At 54.0% G+C, this 13195-nt stretch overlaps 4 protein-coding genes across 4 annotated transcripts; 2 read left to right on the forward strand and 2 right to left on the reverse strand.

Annotated features, from left to right (window-relative positions):
- On the reverse strand, positions 1–864 carry ENH_00085530 (hypothetical protein, conserved; the record flags this gene model as incomplete). Its single annotated transcript, XM_013583582.1, has 2 exons — positions 1–145; positions 386–864. Coding segments are annotated over 2 exons (624 nt in total), but the record flags the coding sequence as incomplete, so codon positions are not given.
- A 911-nt stretch (positions 865–1775) lies between these two features.
- On the forward strand, positions 1776–2837 carry ENH_00085540 (adenylate kinase, putative; the record flags this gene model as incomplete). The annotated part of the gene is made up of 2 exons (XM_013583583.1): positions 1776–2226; positions 2365–2837. The coding sequence occupies 2 exons, from the start codon at positions 1776–1778 to the stop codon at positions 2835–2837; spliced, it is 924 nt and encodes a 307-aa protein (XP_013439037.1).
- A 1786-nt stretch (positions 2838–4623) lies between these two features.
- Positions 4624–5509, reverse strand: ENH_00085550 (p25-alpha domain-containing protein, putative; the record flags this gene model as incomplete). Its single annotated transcript, XM_013583584.1, has 2 exons — positions 4624–4962; positions 5357–5509. 2 exons carry the CDS (start codon positions 5507–5509, stop codon positions 4624–4626), a joined length of 492 nt encoding a protein of 163 aa, XP_013439038.1.
- A 5232-nt stretch (positions 5510–10741) lies between these two features.
- Positions 10742–13118, forward strand: ENH_00085560 (hypothetical protein, conserved; the record flags this gene model as incomplete). Its single annotated transcript, XM_013583585.1, has 3 exons — positions 10742–11221; positions 11886–12408; positions 13087–13118. The coding sequence occupies 3 exons, from the start codon at positions 10742–10744 to the stop codon at positions 13116–13118; spliced, it is 1035 nt and encodes a 344-aa protein (XP_013439039.1).
- Positions 13119–13195: the final 77 nt, after the last annotated feature.

Genomic DNA, 13195 nt, shown 5'->3' on the forward strand with positions numbered 1-13195 from the left:
AGCCAGCAGCAAACCCTTGGGAATTGCTGCTTCCCGCTGCGTCCGCAGCCACGCATTTCCGCCCCAGCTGAAGCTGCTGCCGTAGGGGGCCCCCGGCAGCAGCGCGAGGTCGAAGCAAAACTGAGAGGGGGCCCCCTCGTGTTCCCTGCGCAGCAGCAGCAGCAGCAGCAGCAGCAGCAGCAGCAACAGCAGCGGCAGCAGTGTGCAGCAGCAAGCGCGAGGGCCTCAGCAGGCAGCGTCGCAAAGCAACACCTCCAGCGGCAGCAACAGCAGCAGCAGCAGCAGCAACAGCAGCAGCAGCAACAGCAACCCCGACAGCAGCAGCAGCAGCAACAGCAGCAGCAGCGGCAGCAGCAGCAGCAGCAGCAGCAGCAAAAAGGCCTACGGGTCCCTCTGGGCCCTTGCGAGGCTTTTCTTCCCAGCGAAATCCCTCAGCACCACCAGCGCCCCATCAGGCACAGCTTTGCCTGTGAAGCCCCTCGGCGCTGCTGCTGCTGCTGCTGCTGCTGCTGCTGCTGCCGGTTCTGCTGCTGCTGCTGCTGCTGCTGCTGCTGCAGTGTTGCTGCTGCTACCGGGAGCAGCAGCTGCCTGCTGCGTGCTGCTGGCAGCAGGGGGGCCCCTGGAGGCCCACAGGCCCCTCGAGCTGCCTGCAGCGTCCAGGCGGCTCTTTTTGAGGGGGCCTCCATTTTGCTGCTGCTGCTGCTGCTGCTGCTGCTGCTGCTGCTGCTGCTGCTGCTGCTGTTCCTGTTGGGACTTGCTGCCGCAGTCCTGCGGCTGAGGCTCGCCGTCGTCCGAGTCAGACAGCAGCGGGTTGCTGTAGCAGCAGCTGCTGCTGCTGCTGCTGCTGCTGCTGCGGCGGCCCATGGCTGTGTGTCCGCTCCTTGGCTCACTGTGGGGCCCCTGCTTCTCTGCTGCTGCAGCGTGTGGGGCTGCTGCTGCCTCTGCTGCTTCCCGTGGCTAGCTGCTGCTGCTGCTGCTGCTGCAGCTGCTGCTGCTGCTGCGCTAGCAGCGGGGCCCTCGCCCGGGTGTGGGGCCCCGCGTCGATGCTGTGGGGCCAGGAAGGGGCCCCCAAAAGAAGCAAATAAATTAAAATTGAATTTTATTTTATTTTATTAATCTTTATTTCCATTTAAGAGGGTACTGCTGCAGCAGAGCAGCAGGGGCCCCCAGGGGCCTCCCGCAGGGGCCCCTGGGAGCGATCCCTGGTGAGGCCGATGCAGCAGCAGCAGCAGCAGCAGCAGCAGCAGCAGCAGCAGCAGCAGGCGCTCCTGAGGGCCGTTTCCTTGCGGTGTATGTACACTTTGAAGTCTAAATTTGTTTTTTATTTAAATGTTTTGTCACTTCTTTTAATTTGCTTTTTGAAAAGAACCATTTGAGGGATTTGAAGCTGCAGACACCATGATCTGCTGCTGCTGCAGCAGCTGACTGGGGGCTGCTGCTGGTCCATCAGCAGCGCGCCCTCCAGCAGCAGCCCCTTGCCACACGGCGCCTTACGCACCCCTCGCAGCAGCAGCAGCAGCAACAGCAGCAGCAGCAGCAGCAGCAGTGGCAGCGGCTCTCCTGGCTTTCTACAGACCCGGCCCCTAGCGCCATCTTCAGCAGCAGCAGCAGCAGCAGCAGCAGCAGCACGACATCATGGGTTCCCTAGCTCTAGCCGAGCTTATTTTTCGCAGCCAGTAAGGGCGGGGCCCCCAGGGGGGCCCCCGGGGGGGCCCCCAGGGGGGCCCCCAGGGGCCCCTCAGGGGGGCCCCCTACCCATTCCTGTGGTGCTGCTGATGGGGCCCCCCTGCAGCGGCAAAGGAACTGTGGGGCAAGAGCTGCAGCAGCAGCTGCCAATAGTTCATGTTAGTTCTGGGGACGAGCTGCGGCGGCTGACGCGTGCAGCAGCAGCAGCAGCAGCAGCAGCAGCAGCGGAGGCCGCAGGGCCTGCAGCAGCAGCAGCAGCAAGTGCTGCTGCTGCTGCTGCTGCTGCTGCAGGCTTCGCCCCCGAAGTAGTCAAGACTGTGGGGCAAAGAATGCGAGAAGGCCTTCTTGTGGATGACTTCTTAGTGGCCACTGTGCTGAAGCAGCGGCTAGCTGCTGCAGCAAGAGAGCCCCTGCAGCAGCAGCAGCAGCAGCAGCAGCAGCAGCAGCAGCGGGAGGTGCTGCCGCAGCTGCTGCTGCTGGACGGCTTCCCCAGGACTGCTGCCCAGGTGTCTCTGCTGCACCACATGGGCGCCTGGCCCAGTAAGCTGTCCCTCGCTAGTCCCAAACCCTAAACCCTAAACCCTAAATCGTGGTTTGCGGCGCGTGTGCAGGCCTGCTTTTGCTGCTGCTGCTGCTGCTGCAGCAGCCCTGGCTGTGGGGCGTTTGCGTTTGCTGCAGCTTCTGTGCTGCTGCTGATGGCCCCCAGGGACTGTCTCCTAAAGAGACTTGAGGGCCGCCTTATAGATCCCAAGACAGGAATGGTTTATGGGCCCCACAGGCCCCCCCCCGCGGCCCTTTTGGGGGGCCCCCCGGGGGGCCCCCAGGGGGGCCCCCAGGGGGGCCCCCCAGGGGGCCCCCCGGGGCCCCCGGGGGGCCCCCAGGGGGCCCGAAGGGAGGATGACGCGGTGGAGGTGCTGGAGCGCCGCATTAAGGATTATGGAGACGGCCTCGCAGCAGTTCTGGGGGCCCTCAAGGCGGGGGGCCCCCCGGGGGGCCCCCCGGGGGGCCCCCAGGAGGGGGGCCCCCTGGGGGCCCCCCCCACTCTTATAGAAATAGATGCAACGCAGCACGTAGATGATGTTGCCAGAGATGCCATTAATGCTGTTAAGCCGCTGCTGAGGCCCCAGGGGGCCCTCGAGGGCCCCCAGTGAACTTGTGGGGCCCCGAGGGGCCCCCACGGGTTCATGAGGCCCCCGGGGGCCCCCGCTAAAGAGCTGTGGGGGCCCCTGGGGGCCCCCAAACAGGTTAAGCTCTTTACAAGAAGTAAGATCCTATGGGAAGCTCCAGAGGCCCTTTTGAGCTGCCCTCTGCGGCCCCACGGGGCCCCCAGGGGGCCCCCCCATGAGGAAGTCCAGGGGGCCCCTGGGGCCCCAGGGGGCCCCTGGGGCCCCAGGGGGCCCCTGCGGCCTCAGGGGGCCCCTGGGGCTCCAGGGGGCCCCTGGAGCCCCCGAGGGCCCCCAGGGGCCCCTCTCATAAGGGCCTCGAGAGGCCCCCTAGCGGGCTCTCGGGGGCCCTCAATGAGGCCCTAGTTTTGGCCCTTGAAGGCTAGCTAGGGTTTATTGTTTGTTCAGATTGAAAGAACCGCAGAAGTGAAGTTCCTTGTGCGGATAGCTAGCTAGCTAAGTGGCCAGGCAGCTAGCTAGCTAGGCAGCTAGCTAGCCGCGGAGCTAGCTAGCCACGCAGCTAGCTAGCCACGCAGCTAGCTAGCCACGTAGCTAGCTAGCTACGCAGCTAGCTAGCCACGCAGCTAGCTAGCCACGCAGCTAGCTAGCCAACCGGGCGGCTAGCTAGCCGGGCAGCTAGCCAACCAGGCGGCTAGCTAAGAAGGCAGTCAGCTAGCTAACAAGGCAGCAACCTAGCAAGGCAGCTAGCTAGCAAGGCAGCTAGCTAGCAAAGCAGCTAGCTAGCCAGACAGCTAGCTAGCCAGGCGCCCAGCCAGGCCTCAATGAGGGCGCATGCGGGTGCTTACTGTCGCGCTCTACCTAAACCCTAAATTCTATACCCTAAACCCTAGATTCTAAACCCTAAACCCTAGATTCTAAACCCTAAACCCTAGATTCTAAACCCTAAACCCTAGATTCTAAACCCCAAACCCTATATTCTAAACCCCAAACCCTATATTCTAAACCTTAAACCCTAGATTCTTAACCCCACACCCTAGACTCCAAACCCTAAACCCTAGATTTTGAACCCTAAACCCTAGATTCTAAACCCCAAACCCTAGATTCTAAACCCTACACCCTAGACTCCAAACCCTAAACCCTAGATTTTAAACACTTAGCTCACGAAGTGTAGTACAAAAAACTGTTGTGCAGTTGTCGCGTCCGCTAGCTAGCCATCTAGCGGGGCGGCAAGACAACTCGCTAGCCAGCTAGCTAGCCTGCTGGCTAGCTAGCTGGCTAGCCAGCTAGCCAGGCAGCTAGCCAGCTAGCCAGCCAGCTAGCTAGCCAGCTAGCCGACTAGCCAGCCAGCTAGCTAGCCAGCTAGCCAGCTAGCTAGCCAGCGGCCCTGTTAGCTAGCCAGCTAGCCAGCTAGCTAGCCAGCGGCCCTGTTAGCTAGCCAGCTATCCAGCAAGCTAGCTAGCTAGCTAGCTAGCCAGCGGTCCCGAGACCGCCTCACCGCCAGCCAGTCCCAGCTGCCTGGGGGCCCCCGGTGGGGCCCCCCTCTGGAGGCCTCAAGCCTCCTGGCTGCGTGGGGCTGCCGGTGCGTCCCATCCTTTGCTGCTGCTGCTGCTGCTGCTGCTGCTGCTTCCGCTGCTGCTGCTTCAGCGCGTGCTGCTGCTGCTGCTGGTCCCACTGCTGCTTCCGCTGGGGCTGCTTCTGCTGCTGTTCCTCCCGCCGCTTCCGCCGCCGCTGCTTCCGCCGCTTCCGCTGCTTTGTGCGCCGCTGCTGCTGCAGCAGCAGCAGCAGCAACTTGCTGCAGCAGCAGCAGCAGCAGCTACTTGAAGTTTTTGTTGACGCCCCTGACGTCTGGAGTGGACCTGTCGCAAATGTCCGCCAGAGTTATCTTGGGGGCCCCCGAAGGCTGGTTGGGATCGGGATCGCTGAAAGTACCCTTTCCCCTTTTGTCCACAGTGGAGGGGCCCCCATGCGCATGCACTCCCGTGAAGGTACTTTTGTCGTCATAGAAACGCACAGCTGCTGCTGCAGTACCCTGGAACTGGGGGCCCCCCCCGGGGCCCACCTGCTGCAGCAGCGCAGCCAGAGGCAGCTTCTTCTTTGCTGCTACAGCTTCCATTGCTGCTTCGAACTCGCTGAACGTCAGACGCGCCGCGCCCTGCAGCAGCAAGACACAAACTCCTGCTGCTGCTGCTGCTGCTGCTGCTGCTGCGGCGGGGGGGCAGCAGCAGCGGCCCTGCTCGGCCGTTCAGACGTCTCGGGCCGCTGCAGCAGCAGCGGCTACTGAGGCTGCGCAGCAAACTGGAGGATCGATGCAGCAAAAAGCAACAAAAGCGAACCCCAGCAGCAGCAGCAGCAGCAGCAGCAGCAGCAGCAGCAGCAACAGCAGAGCCAGCATCAGCAGCAAACGCCACTCTCCAGGTACTCTCGAGACTCAGCGATGCACGCAAGCAACAGCGCAGCAGCACCAAACAGCAGCAGCAACAGCAGCAGCAGCAGGTGCAGCAGCAACAGCAGCAGCAGCAGCAGCAGCAGCAGCAGCAGCAGGCGACCTTGGCCTTGCACTTGGTGAAGATCAAGTCGCAGTCCGTCTGAGTCAGCCCGCCTCCCAACAACTTGCAGTCTTTGCAAAGCTTCACAAAAGTTCTGGAGTCCAAATCTTTGCCGCGGCCGAAAGCCGAAAAGAGTTCTTCCAGAGTCGCCATTGGCTGCGCGGGCTGTCTGTACACCCCAGCACCGCACGCGCATGCACCAGCGCATGCATGCATGCATGCACAAAGCGCATGCAGGCATGCATGCATGCATGCGCATTCTGCATGCATGCATGCATGCATGCAAAACAACCCCAACTCCCCAGCTAGCTCCTTATCTTGGCCTGCAGCAGCACTAAGGACTTTGAGACCAAAGCAACTCAAAAGGACTTCAACAAAAGCCCCAAAAACTCCCAAAAGCCTACAGACACACAGCAGCGCTGCCTACAGAAGCTGGGGCCCCAGGGGGCCCCCAGTGACCCTGCGGGGCCCCACCGGCGCCCGGGAGCTACAGGGGCCCCCGGTACCCTCATGGGGCCCCGGGGGCCCCTGGCGAGACCCCCGAAGGGCACAGGGGGCCCCTAAAGTGACCCAAAAGACCCCCCAGGCGCACTGGGGGCCCCGCTAGCTGGTGTGTGCAGCATCGAGACTCACCGGTGAGTCGTTGAGTCGCTGCGGCGGGGGGAGACGGCGTAAATTTGGGATTTATTGACTTTAAATAAAAGCAAATGGAAATAATGAATTATAATTAAAGAAAAATGGGAAAACGAGCACAAAATGACCCTACAAATTGGCAGAGGGGCTCCCGCAGCCCCTGCAGCCACTCTCGATTCTGCAGGGGCCCCCCCTTGCTTTCCCGCTTTGGAGAATTTAAAAGTTTATTTTCATATTATAAATTATTTTCTTTTTAGTTTTTTGCATTTAAATTTAAAAATAGAATAGTTTCACGCAGTCAGCTCAGCGCAGCGTTGAGCGGCGAGCCGCGGTCACCCATCGACCTCCAGTTCTTGCTGATTAATAAAAGCATTAGTTCGTTTATTTGAAGTTATAAAATGCCATTTGAAGACAAATTAATTGGCTTTTATCTCCTCAAAAGGCCAAATTGTTTTTCAAATAAATGAAAGTTTAAAAAACTCGCGCAGGTCGCAGCTAAATATGTCAGGTGTACGTACACCTGAAGTGCCGAAGTGTACGTACACCTGAAAAGCAGGTGAAGAGGAACATCTTTTCGCAGAATTGCAAAATCATAAATTGGAAATTGTTTGAAAATAATTCAAAATAAATGAAATGATAATTAATAAACGAAAGATGATGGGCTGGCAGCATCTGGGAAGCGCCAAAAGGCACACTTTTTGGCCCAAGCTTTCATATTGTTCTAAATATATAAAATATTCAATATATTATATGAAATTATTAAAGTTCTAAATATATAAAATATATAAAATATTAAATTGCTAATGTTCCGAATATATATATTCTATAATATGTTATATTTCGCTGTATTTGTTTCATATGAATATGTTTGCCTATGTGTGCATGCACATGCAGTATGTGATGGTTTCTTGTGTTCACTTATATATATATATATATATATATTCTTTTTAAGTATATTTATATATATGGATATATATATATATACACATGATATATCCATGTATATATGTTTGCAAACATATATGTATATATAAGTGATATATACATATAATATAATATATATTATATAAATATACATATAATATAATATATATATATGTGTGTATACATATATGTAGTTCGCAAATGCGCGTAAGTGTGTATGTCCAAGCAGATATAAAAGCTCAAGTTCTAAATTTTGGACATGGCAAATATTCTGGAAGAAAGAAATACTTTTAATCCAAAAAATGCAAATATTAGCCCTTCTTGCATAGACACATAAGTTCGTGTATATAAATAAAAATATATATTTGTTAACTTATTTATTTATAAGTATGGGGGCACATACTTGCATGCAATATATGCATGCGCATGCACTGGAAAAGAAATCTTATTCTGCAGATCTGGGCCAAAATAAGAGTTTTTGTTTTTTTTTCGCAGCCAAGTTCATAACATGTGTTTGTTTATTATTATAAAATAAAATGCCATTTGAAGAGAAATAAATTGCTTTTTATCTCCATAAAAAGTCCCAGAAAATTCGCACTTGTTTAGACTATTTGTTTCAAAGTTTTGGGAAAGTTTTTGAACTTTCACTGAGGTGTACGTACACCCCACGGTGTACGTACACCCCATGGTGTACGTACACTTCTTTTCAGCCCGGACATAAAAATGTTTACATTTTTTATAATACCTTTTTGGGAGCTTTTTGGTGCTGCAAAAGTTATTTTTGCATGCATGCAAAGAAGACCTTTTGCATGCATGCATGCATGCATGCAGCAAACAGCGCGTATGAATGTTTATTTTTCGTACCTTTAAATTTAAATATAAATGCATTTAAATGCAAAAAAAGACTTTCAAATAGTTTATTTATGATATATATATATATATATATATATATATATATATATGTATATACATATATATATGTACATTTATATTACATGCACAAATGGAAATATATATATATGTTATACTCATGTATACATGCATATATATATATATTTAAGTAATATATTCGCATGCATATAAATATAAATTATATATATGTTGTTTATAGGGACACATATATACGTAGTATTCATATATTTTGATACAAATATATATTACATATATATATGTACTTATATACAGCTAGCTAGCCACTGCTAGCTAACCACTGCTAGCTAACCACTGCTAGCTAGCCACTGTTAGCTAGCCACTGCTAGCTAGCCACTGTTAGCTAGCCACTGCTAGCTAGCCACGGGTAGCCACGGCAATCTGGAATGGCTTCACGTAGAGCTGCTCCCCAAGGCCAAGCTGCACAGCAAGGTAGCAGGCTGCAGCAGACATTCACAGCTAGCTAGCTAGCTAGCTGTGAACCACAGCTAGCTAGCTAGCTAGCTAGCTAGCTAGCTAGCCAGTTAGGTAGGTAGTTATCCAGCTAGCCAGATAGCTAGCTGTTGCCTTTCAGCTCGTGGGCAGCTAGCCAGCAATGTAGCCACTTAGTCAGGCACCCAGCTAACCGGCTAGCTGCCCACCAGTTATCTAGCTACCCAGCTAGCTAGTTAGCTAGCTGGCTAGCTAGCTAATTAGCTAGCTAGCTAGCTAGCTAATTAGCTAGCTAGCCAGGTGGCCAGCTGCCTAGCTAGCTGATTCGTCTCAGTGAATACATGCGAGGAGAGATGAATGGGCAAAACGCTCTCTGGTTATTCCTTGAGTCATCTAAACATTTACCCTAAACCCTAAACCCTAAACCCTAAACCCTAATTTTTAAGCCCTAAACCCTAAACCCTAAGAGCTCGCGCTTGACTGTAACTAAGACTGAACCTTGTGTTGCGCACTGAAGCTCCAAACCCTCGCCAAAGCCCTAAACCCTAATTTGCAAGCCCGAAACCCTAAACCCTAATTTGTGGGGCGGAAACCCTAAACCCTAATTCGCAAGGCCAGGAACCCAGAAAATGTTTCTTGTGGGCGAAATTCCAAATTCTAATTCTTCCAATTGTCAAAACCCTAAACCCTAATTCTTGTAGCTGAAGCCTCAAACTCTAACCCTTAAGACCAAAACCCTAAACCCTAAATCGTGTGGACTAAACCCTAATTGCAATTTCCCACGCCAGAAGTGGAAACCCTAATTCTTATGGCCAAAACCCTAAACCCTAAACCTTGCGGCCAAAACCCTAAACCCTAGAAATTACTTCTGCTGGCCAAAACCCCAAACCCTAATTTTGTTATCTAAGCCCCAAAACCCTAATTTTTGTTACGAAGAACCGGAACCTTATTCTCATGAACAAAACCCTAAACCCTAATTCTTGTGAGCAAAACCCTAAACCCTAATTCTCGAATGTCCGAGAGCATAAAACCCAAAAGATATCCTCAAACTTCTAACCCTAGATCATGTTCCAAAACCCTAAACCCTTATTCCGCACATTAACTTCAAACCCTAAATTGCATCACCCCCACGCTAAACCCTAAACCCTAAACCCTAAACCCTAGAGGACCCTTGAAGCAGCAGTGCGTTCCCAGAACCGCGTCTGTCATTAGTTCTCCCAGAAATTTTATATTTTTGCTGTTTTGAGTAATCTTTGGATCCTAAACCCTAAACCCTAAACCCTAAACCCTAAACCCTGGATGGTAAACCCTAGAAACCTACTGCAGCAGTAGCGCCAGCTGGCTGCAGTCGTCCAGGGCAAGCAAACCCTAAATTAGAGGTTTACCTTAAATTGAGTTCCCGCTGCACTTAGCCTTTCTCCTGCTGCTGCGGGATTAGGGTTTAGGGTTTAGGGTTTGCGCGGCCTCTCAGCCGCGCCTGCAAAACCACTCAGGGTAGAATTAATGCAGCAGAGCCTAGGGTTTAGGGTTTAAGCCTCTGTGGACTCTACTCCGTAGCATCCTGGAGGGTTTAAGAGCTAGGGTTTAGGAGCTAGGGTTTAGGAGCTAGGGTTTAGGACCTAGGGTTTAGGGGGCCCCCCCCATTAAGTGAATACAATAGGCAATAAGTGGGGCCTGGGGCCCCCCAGAGACCATTTAAGCTGCTGAAGAGTAAAAGAAATTAATTAGAGGTTTAAGACGGGGAAGAAAAGTGCTGCTGCGAAGTGTACGGTCAGCAGCTGCGGACTAACCAGCAGCAGCAGCAGCAGCAGCAGCAGCAGCAGCGGCAGCAGCAGCAGCAGCAGCAGCAGCAGGAAGCGGCGTTTTCGGCCGTTTCTCCGCACAAAGCAGTTCAAATTTGATTTTGGATATTAAAAATTAATAAATAAATCCAAAGAGAAGACACAAACGGCTGTTTGCTGAGCCTGGTTCAGAGACGGATGCCGCAGCAGCAGCAGCAGCAGCAGCAGCAGCTCCAGCGGCAGCCGCGGCCGTGGCCACGGCCGCGCATGCAGCAAGACAGGCCCTGCTGCTGCAGCTGCTGCTTGCGTCTGCTTATAAAGTCCAAATTAGTTTATTTTTGGCGAATATTTATTTTCGAAGAATAACAGAAGAGGCTTTGCTGCAGAGGGCGCCTTGGCTGCTGCAGCTGCTGCAGCAACAACGCACACCTGTAGGCCCCGCCGTCTCGAGGGCTGGGGGGTTCTGTCTTGCTGCGCGCAGCAGCAGCAGCCCCTGCTGCAGCAGGTGGACTCGCAGCAGCAGCAGCAGCAGCTGCTGCTGCACTAGGCCACGCCAGCAGCAGCTTGGGGGCCCTCCAGGGCCAGCCAACCGCGCAGTGTACCTACACAGTGTAGAGAGAGCTGCTGCTGCAGCAGACACAGACACAGCAGCTGCTGCAGCAGCAGCAGCAGCTGCAGAGCGGAGATGTATCTTGCTGCTGCTCCCGACCCTTCTATGGGGCAGCAGCAGCAGCAGCAGCAGCCGCAGCAACCTTCTGAGGAGCTGCAGCAGCTTCAGCTTCTTTTTGCTGCTAGAAACTCAGGGCCTGCTCCAAATGACCCGCTGCAGCACGACCCGCAGCAGCAGCAGCAGCAGCAGCAGCAGCAGCAAGACCTAGCCGCAATGCGCAGCGGGGTCTCCAGTGCTGCAGCAGCAGCGCAGCAGTACCTCGCCTCCACAGTCTCCAGCAGAAGCCCCCCCCCCTCCTTGGGGGCCCCCCCGGGGGCCCCCGGGGGGCCCCCCCTGGCCTTTGCTGCGCAGCAGGAGGCCCCAGCCCCTGCTGCAGGGGGCCCCCTGGGGGCCCCCTCGCGGCTGCTGCTGTTCGTTGACAGACCCACGAGGCCCTTTGCCTTGCAAGAAGGGGACATTGCCAATTGTGTCTCTCCTTACGGACCCATCGAGAATGTAAGGAAACTCTTCTCATTTAGTACTCACTGGGGGCCCCCAGGGGCCCCCGGGGGGCCCCCGGGGGCCCCCGGGGGCCCCCAGGGGCCCCCAGGGGCCTCCAGGGGCCTTCAGGGGCCCCCAGGGGCCTTCAGAGGCCCCAAGGGGCCCCCAGGGTACTGCGGTGACCCCAGCAGGGGGCCCTCAAGCTGACACTAAGGGGGGCCCCCAGGGGCCCCCAGGGCCCCGGGGGCCCCCGGGGGCCCCCGGGGGCCCCCAGGGGCCCCCAGGGGCCTCCAGGGGCCTTCAGGGGCCCCCAGGGGCCTTCAGAGGCCCCAAGGGGCCCCCAGGGTACTGCGGTGACCCCAGCAGGGGGCCCTCAAGCTGACACTAAGGGGGGCCCCCAGGGGCCCCCAGGGGCCCCCAGGGGCCCCTGCACGCCTTTGGGGGCCCCCAGGGGCCCCCAGGGGCCCCCAGGGTATTGGGTTGAACCTAGCAGGGGGCCCCCATGGTGACACAGGGGTCCCCCAGGCTCTTTAGCCCCTAGTAGTTTGCAGACAGCAAGGGAAATAATATTGCTGCTGCTGCTGCTGCGGTTGATCTCCGCTTGTGACTGGCTGCCGTGGTTGTTTCACCGCTGCTGCTGCTGCTGCTGCTGCTGCTGCTGCTGCTGCTGCTGCTGCAGGTGCACGTGGTGAGGGACCGGGCAGCAGCAGAAGTAGTGTTTGCTTCTGCTGCAGCAGCAAACGCATGCATGGCGGAGCTGGACGGAGTGCCTTTGGAGGGGGCTGGTTTGCTGCGGGCTTTGCTGCTGCCTCCGGGAGTTGCTGCTGCAGCAATGCTGCCGGAGTCTGCGACGGACCCTCCGCTGCAGCAGCAGCAGCAGCAGTTTGCTGCTGCAGCAGCAGCAGCAGCAGCAGCAGCGCCGCAGTGGGGCGCGGCCTCGTGGGCGGGGGCCGACCCGCGTTGCAAGGCGGCGGGGGCCGACCCCGCCGCCGCTGCTGCTGCTGCTGCGCTGCAGCAGCAGCAGCAGCAGCACAGCAGCAGCAGCAGCAGCAGCAGCAAAAGAGTCTGCAGACTCGAACTCGTGGGCCTTTTTGCTGAAGAGCCTTCCTTCTCAGTTGCTGCTGCTCTTCGCGGCAGCAACGACAGCAACATTCAGTACATAATAGAGCAGGCGCAGCACAAGATTGACATTTCCATTCGAGGTATTTTTTGCTTTTTTTCGCAGCTTTTTTTCTCCTTTTTCGCTTTTTTTGCGTCTCCTTTTTCCCGCTTTTTTACTCTCCTTTTCTTTTCCTTTTCTTCTCCTTTTTTTCCTCTCGTTTGCTTCTTTTTTTCCGCCTTTTTGGCCCCGTTTTCGGCCTTTTTGTCCTGCTTTTGGCCCTCTTTTTGCTCTTTCTCCACCTTTTTTCTTTTCTCTATTTTTGTCCTTTTTGATCTCTTTTTCGTCTCTTTTTGTTTCCTTCTTGTCCCTTTTTTAAACTCCTTTTTGCCTCCTTTTTGTCTCCTTTTTGTCCCTTTTTTAGTCTCCTTTTTCTCCCTTTTTAATCTCCTTTTTGTCTCTTTTTGTTTCCTTCTTGTCCCTTTTTTAATGTCCTTTTTGTCTCCTTTTTGCCTCCTTTTTGGCCCTCTTTTAATCTCCTTTTTGTCCGTCTTTTACTTCCTTCTTGTCCCATTTTTAGTGTCCTTTTTGTCTCCTTTTTGTGTCCCTTTTGTCCCTTTTTAATCTCTTTTTTGTCCCCTTTTTGTTTCCTTTTTGTTTCCTCCTTGTCTCCTTTTTGTCCCTTTTTTAAGCTCTTTTTTGTTTTCGTTTTGTCTCCTTTTTGCGTCTTTTTTGTCTCCTTTTTGTCCCTTTTTAAATCTCATTTTTGTCCTTTTTTTAGTCTCCTTTTATTTCCTTTTTGTTGCTTTTTAATGTCCTTTTTGTCTCCTTTTTGTCTCCTTTTGTCCATTTTTAATCTCCTTTTTGTCCCTTTTTAATTCCCTTTTTGT

Source organism: Eimeria necatrix, genomic scaffold (assembly GCF_000499385.1).
Source record: "Eimeria necatrix Houghton genomic scaffold, Enh_scaff991, whole genome shotgun sequence".
Lineage (NCBI taxonomy): Eukaryota > Apicomplexa > Conoidasida > Eucoccidiorida > Eimeriidae > Eimeria > Eimeria necatrix.